The 15,548-nt window shown below is 34.5% G+C and overlaps 2 protein-coding genes across 3 annotated transcripts in view; one reads left to right on the forward strand and one right to left on the reverse strand.

Annotated features, from left to right (window-relative positions):
- Positions 1–13,204, reverse strand: part of LOC123312745 (vacuolar protein sorting-associated protein 54) — a 24,363-nt gene extending 11,159 nt beyond the window's left edge. For both annotated transcript variants that reach the window (XM_044897212.1, XM_044897211.1), the window contains exons 1-2: positions 12,114–13,204; positions 10,262–10,498 (exon numbers count right to left, since the gene is read on the reverse strand). In XM_044897212.1, the coding sequence (XP_044753147.1) occupies positions 10,262–10,498; positions 12,114–13,065 (1,189 nt within the window). In that variant the 5' untranslated portion in view covers positions 13,066–13,204. The remainder of the gene's footprint in view (positions 1–10,261; positions 10,499–12,113) is intronic.
- Positions 13,205–13,745: 541 nt separating this feature from the next.
- On the forward strand, positions 13,746–14,632 carry LOC123313071. Its single transcript, XM_044897766.1, has 3 exons — positions 13,746–13,786; positions 14,019–14,095; positions 14,165–14,632. Exons 1-3 carry the CDS (start codon positions 13,765–13,767, stop codon positions 14,630–14,632), a joined length of 567 nt encoding a protein of 188 aa, XP_044753701.1. The 5' UTR covers positions 13,746–13,764.
- The last annotated feature ends 916 nt before the right edge of the window (positions 14,633–15,548 follow it).

Raw genomic sequence — 15,548 nt, forward strand, 5'->3', positions numbered from 1 at the left:
AGAAAAGCTGTTCAATTTCCTAAACCAATGTGATGATCCAGATGTAACAGATTGTATCAATTACTTCAAAGAAAATTGGGCATATGCTTACAGACTCCATGCTGGTATTAATACTGATATGCATCTAGAGAGATTTCATAAGACTCTTAAATATATGTACCTCAAAGGAAAGAAAGTTAAAAGACTAGATAAGGGAATATGTGCAATCGTGCAATTTGTTGACAGACTTATATCCCGTCATAAATCTGCAGTAAAAGTCAAAGAAATAAGAGTTCGTCATGAAACTATGACCAGCTTGGATAAAAATTTATTGATAGAATGTGAAGATGGATGGAAAATACCTTCAATTATATCTGAAGAAAACATTTATTCAAAAAACAGACAGCGATTGCCAAAAATGCCAACTTAAATGTACATTGTGTAACATCTGCATACATGAATATATCTGCTCTTGTATTGATTCACCTAGTTTCTGCTTCAAGGAAAGAAAATCTACTTCAGCATGGAGGACCAAACTTTCAAACTGATACTGGTGAGTGGTTTAACATTGTAGCAATATGATAATGCCATTGAAGATTGAGAATAGTTATTTTATACCACATGTTGCATAGGAAGAAGTCAACTATCAAGGTAATATAAAAAAAATTTCATTATTGGGTTTAGGACATTTAGCACATTACTATCCTCTTCTTCTATTTCTATTTTTTTCACAAAGCTTGTTATGGATATTTATGTTATGTTTGGGTGCTTGTAGGAAATATTGTCCTTATAATAGCAGGGTGTATATCATCTTTAGATATTCTTTTGAAAGGGAGAAATAGCAACTTTTACAATCAACTTTTACAATAAAGCAGGTATAAATAAATGGCAACAAGAAGCAGATCGTAGAACCTGTTCCAGATCTCGGTGCAAGCAGAGGAAAATTTTATTAGGGTTCTATACATATATCTTCAATGATACAGGAAAAAAAAGATAAAAACTATTTGAGTGCACTTCTCTGTTATTATACTTCAAAGTAGTGGTTAATTTTAATGTATCCCCTGTTTTAGACAGTAGTAGGTGAAGGAGTGTGAAGACACAAAAGAGAAGAATTTAATTCTAAATGAAGTTGATAGGAAAAGAGATTTGAAGAGGTCCGTAGAGAAGGAGAAGGAAGATATCAGGAACGAAATTGCGAGTCATTTGAGGAACAGACATTCTCCTACCAAACTTCAAGTCATTAAAAATAATTTAGCTCCGGTTTCACCTACACTCGCAGCTTTAGATTCTAATAATTCCGTACCTTCTACAAGTAGAATTCCACATTATATGAAAATTGTTCCACAAAGATCACTGTTTTCAACCAGAAATGAAAAATCAAAGAAAAAAAATCATTCTCCTTAATCTGTGTAGAATACAGTACCTGTTTCAATAAACTATTTAAAATTTTCTTTGACGTATCATTGATCCCAATTCCATAGAATCCCTTTCTGAATTAAGGTTTATTGTCAGTTCATTATACCATCCCCTGGAATAAATACTCACAGAAAGATTTAATTCACACGCTGGAAAAATTTTGCTAATGATAATAGGTCGTTATTTTAACCTCAGCGGAAGATGGAGCTTTTCTACTCAACTGAGGAACATAACATATATTTATTCTCATAATTATAACATAAGAATGCTATTTTGTAATTCCAAAGTAGTTGCACATCATTCCTCATTAATACTGATATCTCTGAAAGTGTTTATATTTAACCATGATAACGTATATTATTTAAAATAAAATGTATCCTTTGCCAATCCAATGATGATTGATGAAAGAGAGCCTGAGCCTAATCTTGTTTATCTGCCTATTCCCAGAGACAGAGTTTGTCTCTGCTATTCCTATTATTAAACAACATAAAACTGGAAACGGTTCCAAATATTATTAAACCTTTTAATTTGCCCGCGCTGCGGACCATAGAGATATGATTACAAATATTGGTCGGACACTCTGTGTTCTGGGTTCATTTGTAAGGCACAAGAAATAGACGCTAGTGTGTCCAGAATGTTGCAGCGATTCAGGGAGACAGGTATGAATGTCCGAAGACCAGGACTGGGTAGACCACGGGTAACAACTGCCATTCAAGAACGTTACTTGAGAGTTTCTTCGTTGAGACAACGGTTTGCAACCGCTCGCCTCCTTCAAATTCAGCTTGAGCAAACTCATGAGGTGCAAATTAGAACTCAGACAATAAGAAATCGCCTCAAAGTGTCGCAGCAAGAGGCCCAGCTCTTACCCCAGCCCATCGAAGGGCGCGTTTGGATTTTGCGAGAGAGCATATCCATTGGGAAGAGGCCGATTGGGAAAGAGTTCTCTTCACAGATTCTGCCTCTACCATTGTAATCGATGTTCCCTTGTAAACAGACGTCCACATGAAAGATATGCTTAGTGCAATTTCCTGAATACTACTGGTTTCGGGGGAGGATCGATTATGGTATGGGGTGGAATATCTTTGACTGCTCGCACAGACCTAGTGGTCGTTGATAATGGAGCTATGAATGCTGATAAGTATATAAGGAACATTCTTGAAGAGCATGTAGTGCCATTTGCCCCATACATTGGTGAAAATTTCATTTTTATGGACGATAATGCCAGACCCCATCGTGCGCGCATCGTTCAGGAGTACCTTGAAGAGGTTGAAGTCTCTCGAATGGAATGGCCAGCAAGAAGTCCAGATCTCCATCCGATTGAGCAGGTTTGGGACAACCTCAATAGAAGGCTGAGAAGTTCAGAAAATCATCCAGCTACTCTTAATGACTTAGGAATCCAACTCGGAGAAATCTGGGAAGGATTAGATCAGAACATTTTAAGATCACTCATTTTGAGTATGAACCGTCGTTGCCAAGCTGTAATTAACGCAAGGGTGGAAATACCAAGTATTAAATCACTTATCAGCATTTCAGTATCTGGAAATTGTTCATTTCTCTTCTTTCACATAAGATTCGGTGAAATCCTGAATTTTTCTTCCATTTAATGTGTCTTGTTTCGTTCAAAACCTTCCCGAGAGAACATAAAAAATAAGTTATAAAGTCAATGTAGAGTTAACTTTCATTAAAATTGAGATTTTCAGAATGTGCGTTAATTGTTTTGCGCAGTGTAGATAATTACTTGGTGCAAGAATCATATTCAGAATGCTCATGACCGAATTATCGGTTGAAAACTAATTGACGTTCATCGGTCAATCAAGCTTTATAAAACCGAGGGTTACACTCAAAATTCAAGACCTCACCAGACGGATAGTAGATAGTCCTGCAAGTATCGGTTGCCGAGGAGATGCAATTACTTCATGGGACCACAGTTTGGATTTAGTTTTTATCGCGGAAGCCCTTAATTTTCGTGAGATAGTTTCTCCTCCAACATTTTATGTCGTCACCGTCCACTAAAAAACTCTTGCGTTGGCGTCGTTTACATTTAATATTAAGTTTTTTTAATATAGTGTAGAAGATACTCTTCTTAAAATTTAGCGAGTTCGAGGTCTTCTTTAATTACTTTCAATACTTTCTGGATAGTCGGGTGTTCATGCGTTTTTATCGAAATCTGATAAGGACTCCCATTTGGTGGTTCGATTTTGATTTGTTGTCCGCTGTGATAGAACCCCGTAATTCGGAAATGATTCTCCTAACACTTCGAGTTCCAATGCCAAGTCTCTCGGCAACTCGGAGTTCTACGTCCTTCAAACACATTCCAGTATTTTGAATAATTTCTATTTCATACATATCCAAAATCATCTCTTATATCTCGGCACTAAAGTGTCGTTTCAGACGTCTCTTTTTTGGAAAACGTCAAGACGCATTTCCTCAGCAGTATCAGTACTTGACATATTCGTTTTTCAATAACTTGGCGGAGGGTACTTCTTACTCCCGCCTACAAACATGGCGTTCTTGAGGCTTTGATCAATAAGAGGAATACAAATATCTCGCGTAAGTCAGTTTGTTCAAGCTGGCCTCACGGATTTGGAAAAACTAAAGAAAATCCATAATAGAACTAAAAACTGAATTACCTTATTTTTACTAGGATGAGTTATTTAACCATTACACGTGTATCGCTATAACGATAGCGTATTCAGGTAATTCAGTTTTTACTTCATCGGTATATACTAATTTCTTAGGCACCGAGTTGGGGAGATAAGAGGGGAAAATCAGCTTATTTAGACTGGTCCATCGTGGCTACAAATTCAGTCGATCGCGGCAGAGTTTGTAATTATTACGAGCAATAGGCGGATGCTTCTATTGCCGCCCCATCATGTACTTTTTCATTTGAAATTTCAACAATTTTATAACCGGTAGATCATGGATGGTTTCGTCAGTACGTAGAAGATCTTGAGTCTCATCAGTTACGATCTGAATCGAACTAGCCAATTTATTATCGTCAGGAAAACGAAAGGGAGAACGTTTCACCCAACAATAGTAGATTCTCTTATTCTTTTCAGAACAAAGTGTGTCCGATAATTTTTCATATCATAGCTTTTATAATTTATAATTATTCTCATTTATCTACTGTAATCCGTTTCTGCTCTTTCCATAAAACTTTTGAGGCATATAACGAAATGATAAAAAATAATTTGTCGAATTGGCTTTTGATATACGTTTTTAAACCCTCTTTATATAAAGACTATGCATTTTCAGACGTACGCTTAAATCAACCTTCAATTTCAAAGTCCTCTCTTAACAATCAACAGCACCCTGTGGAAAGCGTATTTGAACCAAACGCGATGATTACTTAATAAACTTTTTAGGGTTGTCACTCCCAATCTCTGAAACAAAATCAATTAAAAATGAAATGCAGAATCCTCCCAGAATAAATTTTAATCAGTGTTCGATTAGCAAAAATTTCATATGATAAATGAGTTGATAAATATCCATTCAATTTTGGAAATCTACTGCAAATAGAAGTTAAAATAAATCAAATTAATGCATAAAAGGTGGTATAATAATACCTACATTCCAGTCGTAGACGATTTTACAATGCAAGTGCAAGTTTGCACTATCTGATGTTATATTCTTTGTCATGTATATTTTCATTCTTTTTTTGCATAATTTATTCAATATATTTATATTGGATATTCATTAGCTTATTTATCACATGAAATTTCTGGTCATAAAACTCTTCACTTCCGAAATTGCTTCAAATATTTTTACAACGAGCTATTTTATCCAGGCCGTTGGAAAGAAAGTTGTCAATTTTTAGAAGAGTTGACATAGAAATACGGTGCAAATGCACAGTTCTCAATAAAAACATTTAAAAGACGTATATCAAAGGCAGCTCACACGAATTATTCATTATATTATTGATTTATTATGTGAACCTGTCACTGCATTACACGTGTGAACTCTCAAATATTTCATATGAAATTTATTAAAACGGATTTCATATAAGAAAACCATTGCAGAGTCGAGTTAAATTACAGAAAAGGCATCAGCATGCTTTTAATTTTTTTTACCCTCTAACAGTGCCTCGTACTCTCGAATGCTTCATATGGAATAAACAGACACGGATTTTAAATAACATTACCATTCCAATTAACAATGCATGTAGTGACGAAGATGAATAGTAATATGTAATATCATTTTCATGCATACTCCATTCACATTTATTTTAGCAGTCGGTTGGCCATGAATTAAGTTTCTCAAGTTTTTGTAACTAGAACGGAGTAAGGTTGGCACTCATGAAATGTCGTTAATGTCATAACGCATCAATTTTTATTACGAAAATGCCGAAAGTGATTGAAAAAAGAAACAGGGTTTCAGGAAGTGCTATTTAAAATTCAGGTCCGCTCATTCAAATAGTTATACCCTGATATTCTAAAATCCACAGACGGTACCGAACAGAGACAACTGTTGTTGTCTTTGGTAGCGAAAATATTCAATGTAAGAGAATGTATTTAATGTTTCATCTGAATCTAAACGACTTATATTTCAGCCGAATATTTTCACAATCAGAAAGATTGTGAATGAAGAGGATGACAAAGAATTTCCTTCTATTGGGAACCCAAAAAAGTGATGGCATTTGAGAATTTGATGTTTGGGTCATTTAATGCGCAAAGTTTACTACAGGATTTTCGATGAATGCCATCGTAGAATAAGTTCCCGAAAATTGATTTTTTCTACAAGCGTGCGCGTAAACCCTTTTTTCCGCACGCATTTCAAGTTGCAAAGAGTCACTTTCCCGAAAGGTGCGGGAAAAACGCCTGCTATTTCTTTCCCGCACGCATTTGCTTGCGAGAATGGATTAGCAGGGGTTTTATTCGCACGCAAATATTATAGAGTAAATTGAATTCTGTCATGTCTCTATGCACCGATCGCCAACGATGAGAAACCCATGGTAACGACATGCAAAATTACGTCTGTCATTATCATAGACAAATAATCCCTCTAGACCGCCAAATAGCAGTGAATTTCTGGTTTCGGTTTTTTAGTTCGGCATACAAACGCCAGGATATAATTTGGCAGGTCAATCGTTGCTTTTCTCTCATATTTGATGTTTACATAGAGGTTTCCATGGATTTTAAGGCCATTTTGACGTACATAAAATAGAATTTTCATCTTCGACAATTCCTAGTGAAGTTCCAGAATTACATCTCGGAGGAAAGAGAGCGAGCAGACTTTGCTCTGATTCGTAGATAGACGTAGATCTACGCTCTGATTGGACGGTATTGACGTAACAGATGGAAAAGATGCGATTCTGGAATGAGGCACCTGTCTGATGAATCGATAAAAGAAAATTGAATATTTTTGGGATTAGTAATTTTTTTTTCATTATGACTAATAATGAATCCGATAAAAATAGAGGATTAAATATGTAAATGAATGAGCGAGGTGAGTACCTAATGTATTTACTAATAGTTGATAGTTTATGCTCATTCCGAAATTGAACTCTCGAAATGTTTGAAATATGAAGAATTCAATCCATATCCTTCAAAAATTCTTATCGGAGTGTAATATTTTTAGATACTAATGCTGGATGTCCGGAACCATTCCACTGTATAACAGATTTTAACCAAATGTTTCCGATGTCAACCAAATGTATCTATCTGATTTCGACAAAATGTAACAGAAAGTGATGCGCCATCACTTATTAATGCTTAATGTTACGACAGTTACGCTTAGGGAGATCGGCCACCGAATGCGAAGTTGAGCGAAGCTGTGCTTTTTCAATGCTAAATCACGAGTTACGTCACTCGATTCGTAGCTTGTCAATTATATTAGTACTGAAAATGCTCAGCTTCGCGCAACTTCGCATTCGGTGGCCGATCCGCCTTAGTGTTGCTGGGATCTCATTAACTATTGTGGTAAAGCTTTGAACACCATAATTTTGCCGATTCCTTGTTTGAGGTTATGTAAATGAATTTGTCCATTTTCTGCTATAATCACAATGTTCAAAGAAATTTTCACCAATTATAATTGATAAAATTTTGATTGCTACTTCTTCAATTATGTCTATTGAAAATATTGAGTGCAAGTATATAGATTTCAATTTGTCTGTCCAATGTTGAATGCGACACTGAATTTATTTTCATAATTATTTCACTTTTTTTCCATAATACATATTTCTGTACATTATATCATTTTGGTAAATAAATCTTTTATTATATTGAATATGCTCTATTTCTTCACCCAAAATACGTTTTGTATGAATTCTAGAATAATTTGTCGGGCTAATTCCATTATTTGAATTATTTTCTAGAGAGAATAATCCAAAATGATGGAAATAGCCCAATAAAATAAAATAAAATCAATCATCTCGTCGACAATGATTTGAATTCCCGCCAAATTACGATTAGTTCAGCATACAAACACAAGGGGGCTGGTGTTAGCGCGACCAGGCTTTAGTACGTACGTTGGCCATCGAGAGGGATTAGTTTATCTATGGTCATTATATATGAATTAATCAAATAAGATATGATATGTTTCGTGAAATGGATTTATGTATTTATATATTTCAAGCGCTTGTAGATAAAATATTGTTCCTAACTCTTGCGGAAAGTGTCTTGCCGCACTCAACTGCTTACCCGAACTCTGCTTCGCATCGTTCGGGCAACAGCAGTTTCGTGCGGGAAAGTATCACTTTCCGCACTCTTGATATAATAGTAAAATAACTATTTCTATTTTTCATTTGACTTGTCCTATACATTGTAAATGTCATAAGGTACCAATAAATACCTAATTTATTATTATTATACCAATGTATTAAGATGAATAACCACAAATACGCACCAGTTGTCCTGTTAATTGTTTATTCATGTGAAATTTTTGTTGATCTTGATTGGAAACTTCCTTTAATACCTTTTACTTATATTGATGCAAGATGATTTTTGTTGAAGAATTTAATATTCTTGTAATTATCTGTTAATCCCTTCGAGAGATACCCATTCCCAACCATTGCATCATATGCATTTCATCTTCGGGTTAATATTATTGAAATCTACAACTTATGTAACTTATTCAAGCTTTGGCCAAAGAGGATAACGAACATTAACTCTCCTCAAGCTAGTGCATATTATGATATTATACTGATCTATTGTATTTTCCATGCAAATAACTGGATTTGGTATGCCTTCAATCAGTTTGTATAAACTTCAATTATTTTCGTCACATATTCTCCGAAGAGATTCGACATTGTGATAAAATACGTAATAACAGAAACTTCTACGTAGAACGCGCAACATAGCGTTGATTTAAAACCAAAAAATGTAATAACGCCACATTTTCGTACTATACAGAGTGGAATGTGTCAAATTTCCATGGCCAATAAATGTGAATGGAGTATATGTCCTTCTAATATTATTCATACATTGTGGCAGGAAGACCTAGATCGTTAGTCCTTTGAAACATTATTTCAATAAAGTTTATTACTACTACTTCATTCATCGTTCAAAACGTGTGGGTAGGCACTCATGGCTGGCAGGAACGTGTTAATATAAATAGATAAATTATTTTTTATCATTTCATTATATGACTCTCAAATGTTTCATATAGACCATATTAGTGAGGTTAGGCGGGAATTTTGAATCGCATCCGTGGATCTGGTCCCTGAATTCCCTATGCATTTCTTATGGGACTAAAAATGCCGCGTACTTCTTCGCCTGTTTTTGGGTATTTTAGCGAATTTCTTAGGATTTATTTCTGTTGGAATGTGTTCTATGATCCTTTCTTAACAAGTTGAAAACAAAATTTCGAAATAAAATGGTATATTTTTTTAATAATGGATCAATATAAAATTGGTCGGCAAGATCCATGGAAGTTTGTCGTAGCTTCATTTCGTTTCTAACCTCTGAAGCTGACATCATTCTAACGCGCAAGCGTAGCATGTCATTTTCCTTGTTACGGTTCATGATTGACGTATAGAAGAAATTATCTACGACGTACGGATATATTCCGTATAATAATTCGACTTCTGTCGAATCACGTATAATAATGTGTTCAATTTTGATTTCAGGACATATAAAAGAATTTTGTGATGTAAAATGGAAACAACCTCTAATAATGGGGGCAATTAATTTTGCATGTCTTTATATTAACATTTACTTCTAGCTAGCGATATTCCATCTTAAAGTTGATTCCTATGTAAAAAAATTTGAATATGGATCTCCCGCCAATTGAGTGATTCTAACCTCACTAATATGGTCTATAGAATAAGCTATAAAGTTTTTTAACTAAAATTTTGCTTAGTAGCATACTAAGTTGAAGTATACTTTTATTGTGCAATGAGTCATAATAGGCCTCGGACTCGACCATTAATGTACTTAATGATAATAATCGTCTATAATCGTTTCGGCTAACCAATCATAGAGCTTTAATAGTGCATGCCTGGTGACGTCAAGCTTAGTGCGGATGGCACTCCAGGGGTAGTAATCCACCCCTGTCTGTGATCGTTGCTAACCTCGCTTTTGTCAAACTGACGTCTACCTGTATTTGGGAGAAACGTCAGGGGTGAAATTATTCTGTTATCGCGGATGGGTGGATTTGTTCACATTTGCGTTTGGTTAACGTCGGAAATTTCAATTTTGTTTTGGTTTTTCCATGGACTCCAGACGCAGCGGTTTGAATAAGTTGAGCGATTTCCGAACCCTCGAAATCTTCGGATTTTTCACCCTCGCCTCTCCAACATCGTACTTACAATATTAATATATTCATACCGAAAAGAAGCTTTAAAATCAAAAGGACTGCAGTTTTGATTCTGAAACTGACTTTTGAAAGGAATATAATGAATGGAAAAAATGAAAAGTCTTAAACATACGCAGTGCTTCACTAGCAGCAGTCAATGCTTTCATCCAATGCGTTGCATCCATTGATAAGGTAACTTCTCCAGAACCTCTCAAGCATTGTTCTTCATCGTCTTCGACGTCTGCAAGTGCTTCAATCATGAACTGCTTGAGAAGTGTTTGGGCAGCTGTTATAGACTCTTGCTTGAATATTTCTAAGAACTGGGTATGATTCTGTCGAAGTAATCCCAACACTAAACTGACTAGATGGTCTGAAAATAGGAATACAGAAATAAATAAAACAGATAGTTGGGATATTTCGATATACAGTAGTGCATTAATAAAAAAAAAACAGATATATGAGGGCTACCCTGTGTGAATTCCTCATGAAAATAAAGACAAAAACCTCTGAAAAACTAACTGTCTGCCTGTATAAGTGTAATGATAATGAATTTGTGTAAAGAATAAGCTGAAATTATTATATTGAAGGACATTTTCTTCATAGAACAAAATCCAAAAACTTCTTCCCCCTTTTTTTTACCATGATAGTTGACGAAGTGAGATTAATCTGAGAACAAAAAAAAAGAAAAAAGCGAGAGGGGTATTGAGTATTAATATGAAAATTTTTAACGGCATGCAGACAGGAATTGATTTCTGAAAAAAGTACCACCCAGAGCAGAATTCAATTCCTGTCTGCATGCCGTTAAAAATTTTCATATTATTATAATTCAGACATTAAACTATCATCCAAATTGAGTATTATATTTCTCATTAAATAATTTTGAAATTTGTAACCCAAATGAATGCCTTCGAAACCACCCTGAAATTTATATTTTCTGCAATTCTTTACCAAGTGGTCTATAGTTTCTTCTTCTGTGTCACACTCACATATTGCACTATTAACAGCATTCCACCTAATGAGCATGCTTTCACACATCGACCATGGCCAGACATGAGTCGACTGTTGAACCCTCGGTTCTCATCATTTGTATCTAAATTCAATATGTAATTTCAAAAGGATTCACAGCTCGACTTTGCATAATTTTAAACACTTTTTTACGAATATTCAGTATGCGCTGAGGGTTTAAAATGAAGAAGATTTGAATAGAATTTAAAGTAATTCAGAATCTTGGCAAAAGACAATAAATATTATCACCGAAGGAATAAAAAGAGGACCTCATTTCGAAAAAATTACATAAAATGTGAATTCGTTCGGTTCCTATTCCCTTGTGACAATTGTGCCATGCAAAGTGAAAATTGAATTTCTTAGAATAAATTATGTAGTTTTTCATGGCTATAACGAAATTTCTGTAAGGGATGTAGAAAAAATAGATTTTGGGGCTTGAATGAAAAAATCATGATATTCTGAGTACTGTCCTGAAAATACTGATATTTCATGAGCCGTTTTAAAGAGCATTGTGAAGTGTACAAACTCATAAAATTTGATAGAAATCGGACCTTACAGTCCAGAGTTATGGCTATCGCAACTTTCGGCCAATATTCATGAATCACCCTGTATCTCCGAAACTAATAGCCTTAGGATACAAAACAAGCAAGTTTTCTAACAGGCCTGGATGACCTGCATTCACCATTAGGCTATGGCCAACGACTCATGAAACACCCTGTAGAACCCTATACAATACAAGAATATCTTGATTTCAAATTGAATTAAATTTGTTTTTTTTTCAACACAATTTTTTGCAGTTTCACGTTAGCTGGAAATGTAACTCTTAGAAATAAAGGAGCTTATTTATTTAAAAGCAAATGTTAGGGGGGTCACGAAATATTTTTTCTTACTATGGTGGGTTGTGTCATGAAAAGGGTTGAAAAACACTATATTAGACAATACAAAATTAGTATATTCTGATAAGCACAATTGCTGCTCACCTGTTTCCAAAACATTTTTAGAATTATCCAGTGGCCTATGCAAGTCTGCAGCAGCGTACCTTTCAAACTCTGTATGCAACATCTTATCAATTAATTTCAACATTTCCTTGAGCTGTTGAGGTAAATGTCTCAAACTAGTGACTCCTGCCAATTCATTAGCAAGTACTTTTTGTGTATCAGCTATTAATTCTAAGGCACTAACATAATCAGATGAACTTAACAAAAGTTGTATATTAGGTTGAGTTTGTAAAACTGTTGACATCAATTTCAACTTATGCAAGACTTTAATATGATTCACAATTTTTCGTTTCAATCCAAGCAAATATAAGGGATCCTTGGCTAAAAGTTGATCAACTTTTTGCAACTTATTTCTCAATCTGTGAACTTCCTTACAAGTATTTTTCATTTGTTCCATTATAGTATCATGGGATGTCATTGTGTGAAAAAATGCATCTGACTTTTGAGAAACATGCTTTGCAATTTGTATCTCAACAATATCAAGATATCTACTTAAGTCATTTATTAACTCTGAAGTAGAACTTGTTGAGCATTTTTCTCCATTCTTGAAAATTGTAGAAAAAATACCTGCATCAGTCAGTTCAAATTCTGGTTTGAGAAATACTACAGGTATATCCTCAAGATCAACTTTCTCATCATCTTTTTCTTTGGCAGTATTTGTGATATTATTGTTTGAAGACTTATACTGAAGCAACCTCTTATGTCGTTTGATTCTCCTTCCATATTGTATCAGGTACTTTTCAAAATGTGAATAGCTTATTGCAGGCAAATGGGGACTTGATTCTATATCAGTTTTTTCTACAAAAGAATCACCCCATGTCCTCACGAAAAAGCTTGATTGCTTTCCAAGATTAGGGTTGTTCAAAACTGCAGACAAATTTTGGGAAGCAGAGTACACTGACCATTTTTCCGAGGACGAGGCCATGCCAGACATGGGAAAAATTTTGTTGCTATCTCATTGTGATCTTGAAATTGGGCTATGTCTTGTTTAAATATTGAATATTCCAAATAACATTTTGGATTAGAATATGTGGAAGAAATTATGACTTAACCTACATTTACTTGTCTAAAATGTCTACCACAGAACACAAATAATGATGTCTACGATTGACATAAATGAAGAAAACACCGAGAACCACTGAAGGCGAATTTTTCAATTTTGGCGCCATTAGAATTAGAATTATTTCTAATTAATTTATCCTAATAATAATTCTGATTGAGTTATTATTATTTTTATTTTTACATATATGCCCATACACTGTGAGGTATATATGGATATTAGAATTATTTCTATTTTATGTTTCACCCATACACTTTGCTGTATATATGGGCATTAGAATTATTTCTATTTTATTTTTACATATATGCCCTTACCATAGAGAAAGGGCCCTTGCCATAGGCATATTAATATTCCAATAATAATAAGTAATAAGCATTGAACTAAACTTTAGTTCAATGGTAATAAGTCTATGGCCCTTACACATAGAGTCTCTGCCCTTACACTAGTAGGTAACTAGCGTCTATTTCCTGTGCTTTACAAATGAACCTTCATTTCATTTGTCATTTATCCCTGCTGTGCTGCCATCTGTAGTGGGAAGTGGGAGTTATGATGTGCGCGGTCATATGTTCCTGAATGTCAAAATTCAAATTTAATTAAATTAACGCAAAGCGGATTTTCGTATATAAAGTTCACGTTTTGAAACCCCCCAATCAGCAGAAATGAATAGTCTGTGTTATAAATGCGGCAAGGTGTTTTGCAATTCCAACATATCAATTAAGTTTGACACGCCAGGAATTTTCACAGAGATGAAACTACTGAAATCGCTCCTAACTTGTACAAAAATGCAGCGAAATATAATTATAACTGCCATTGTAGAAAGAACTTTAGTGATAAAAATAATTTCACGAACCATCAGAAGATCCACGGTGAAGATTCATCTTCTGGTAGTGGTAGTTACCAATCGGTAGGTAGGTATTCTTCTATAAAATTTAGTCATAATATACAGTCTATCATATTTTCATCACTATTTCAGAATGAAGTTCATAACCAGTTGCATAGTATTTTACATGAGGTAGATCAACAAGCTTTACGTAGAAAGCTGTTCAATTTCCTAAACCAATGTGATGATCCAGATGTAACAGATTGTATCAATTACTTCAAAGAAAATTGGGCATATGCTTACAGACTCCATGCTGGTATTAATACTGATATGCATCTAGAGAGATTTCATAAGACTCTTAAATATATGTACCTCAAAGGAAAGAAAGTTAAAAGACTAGATAAGGGAATATGTGCAATCGTGCAATTTGTTGACAGACTTATATCCCGTCATAAATCTGCAGTAAAAGTCAAAGAAATAAGAGTTCGTCATGAAACTATGACCAGCTTGGATAAAAATTTATTGATAGAATGTGAAGATGGATGGAAAATACCTTCAATTATATCTGAAGAAAACATTTATTCAAAAAACAGACAGCGATTGCCAAAAATGCCAACTTAAATGTACATTGTGTAACATCTGCATACATGAATATATCTGCTCTTGTATTGATTCACCTAGTTTCTGCTTCAAGGAAAGAAAATCTACTTCAGCATGGAGGACCAAACTTTCAAACTGATACTGGTGAGTGGTTTAACATTGTAGCAATATGATAATGCCATTGAAGATTGAGAATAGTTATTTTATACCACATGTTGCATAGGAAGAAGTCAACTATCAAGGTAATATAAAAAAAATTTCATTATTGGGTTTAGGACATTTAGCACATTACTATCCTCTTCTTCTATTTCTATTTTTTTCACAAAGCTTGTTATGGATATTTATGTTATGTTTGGGTGCTTGTAGGAAATATTGTCCTTATAATAGCAGGGTGTATATCATCTTTAGATATTCTTTTGAAAGGGAGAAATAGCAACTTTTACAATCAACTTTTACAATAAAGCAGGTATAAATAAATGGCAACAAGAAGCAGATCGTAGAACCTGTTCCAGATCTCGGTGCAAGCAGAGGAAAATTTTATTAGGGTTCTATACATATATCTTCAATGATACAGGAAAAAAAAGATAAAAACTATTTGAGTGCACTTCTCTGTTATTATACTTCAAAGTAGTGGTTAATTTTAATGTATCCCCTGTTTTAGACAGTAGTAGGTGAAGGAGTGTGAAGACACAAAAGAGAAGAATTTAATTCTAAATGAAGTTGATAGGAAAAGAGATTTGAAGAGGTCCGTAGAGAAGGAGAAGGAAGATATCAGGAACGAAATTGCGAGTCATTTGAGGAACAGACATTCTCCTACCAAACTTCAAGTCATTAAAAATAATTTAGCTCCGGTTTCACCTACACTCGCAGCTTTAGATTCTAATAATTCCGTACCTTCTACAAGTAGAATTCCACATTATATGAAAATTGTTCCACA

This window comes from Coccinella septempunctata, chromosome 5 (genome assembly GCF_907165205.1).
Source record: "Coccinella septempunctata chromosome 5, icCocSept1.1, whole genome shotgun sequence".
Lineage (NCBI taxonomy): Eukaryota > Metazoa > Arthropoda > Insecta > Coleoptera > Coccinellidae > Coccinella > Coccinella septempunctata.

Excerpts from the sequence above, each read along its gene's own strand:
- LOC123313071 (XM_044897766.1), top strand. The coding sequence starts at position 13,765 with ATGTCAAAATTCAAATTTAATT. Across the intron at positions 13,787-14,018 it reads GTCAAAATTCAAATTTAATT|GTGATAAAAATAATTTCACG; the intron begins AAATTAACGCAA and ends GAAAGAACTTTA. Across the intron at positions 14,096-14,164 it reads GTAGTGGTAGTTACCAATCG|AATGAAGTTCATAACCAGTT; the intron begins GTAGGTAGGTAT and ends TCACTATTTCAG.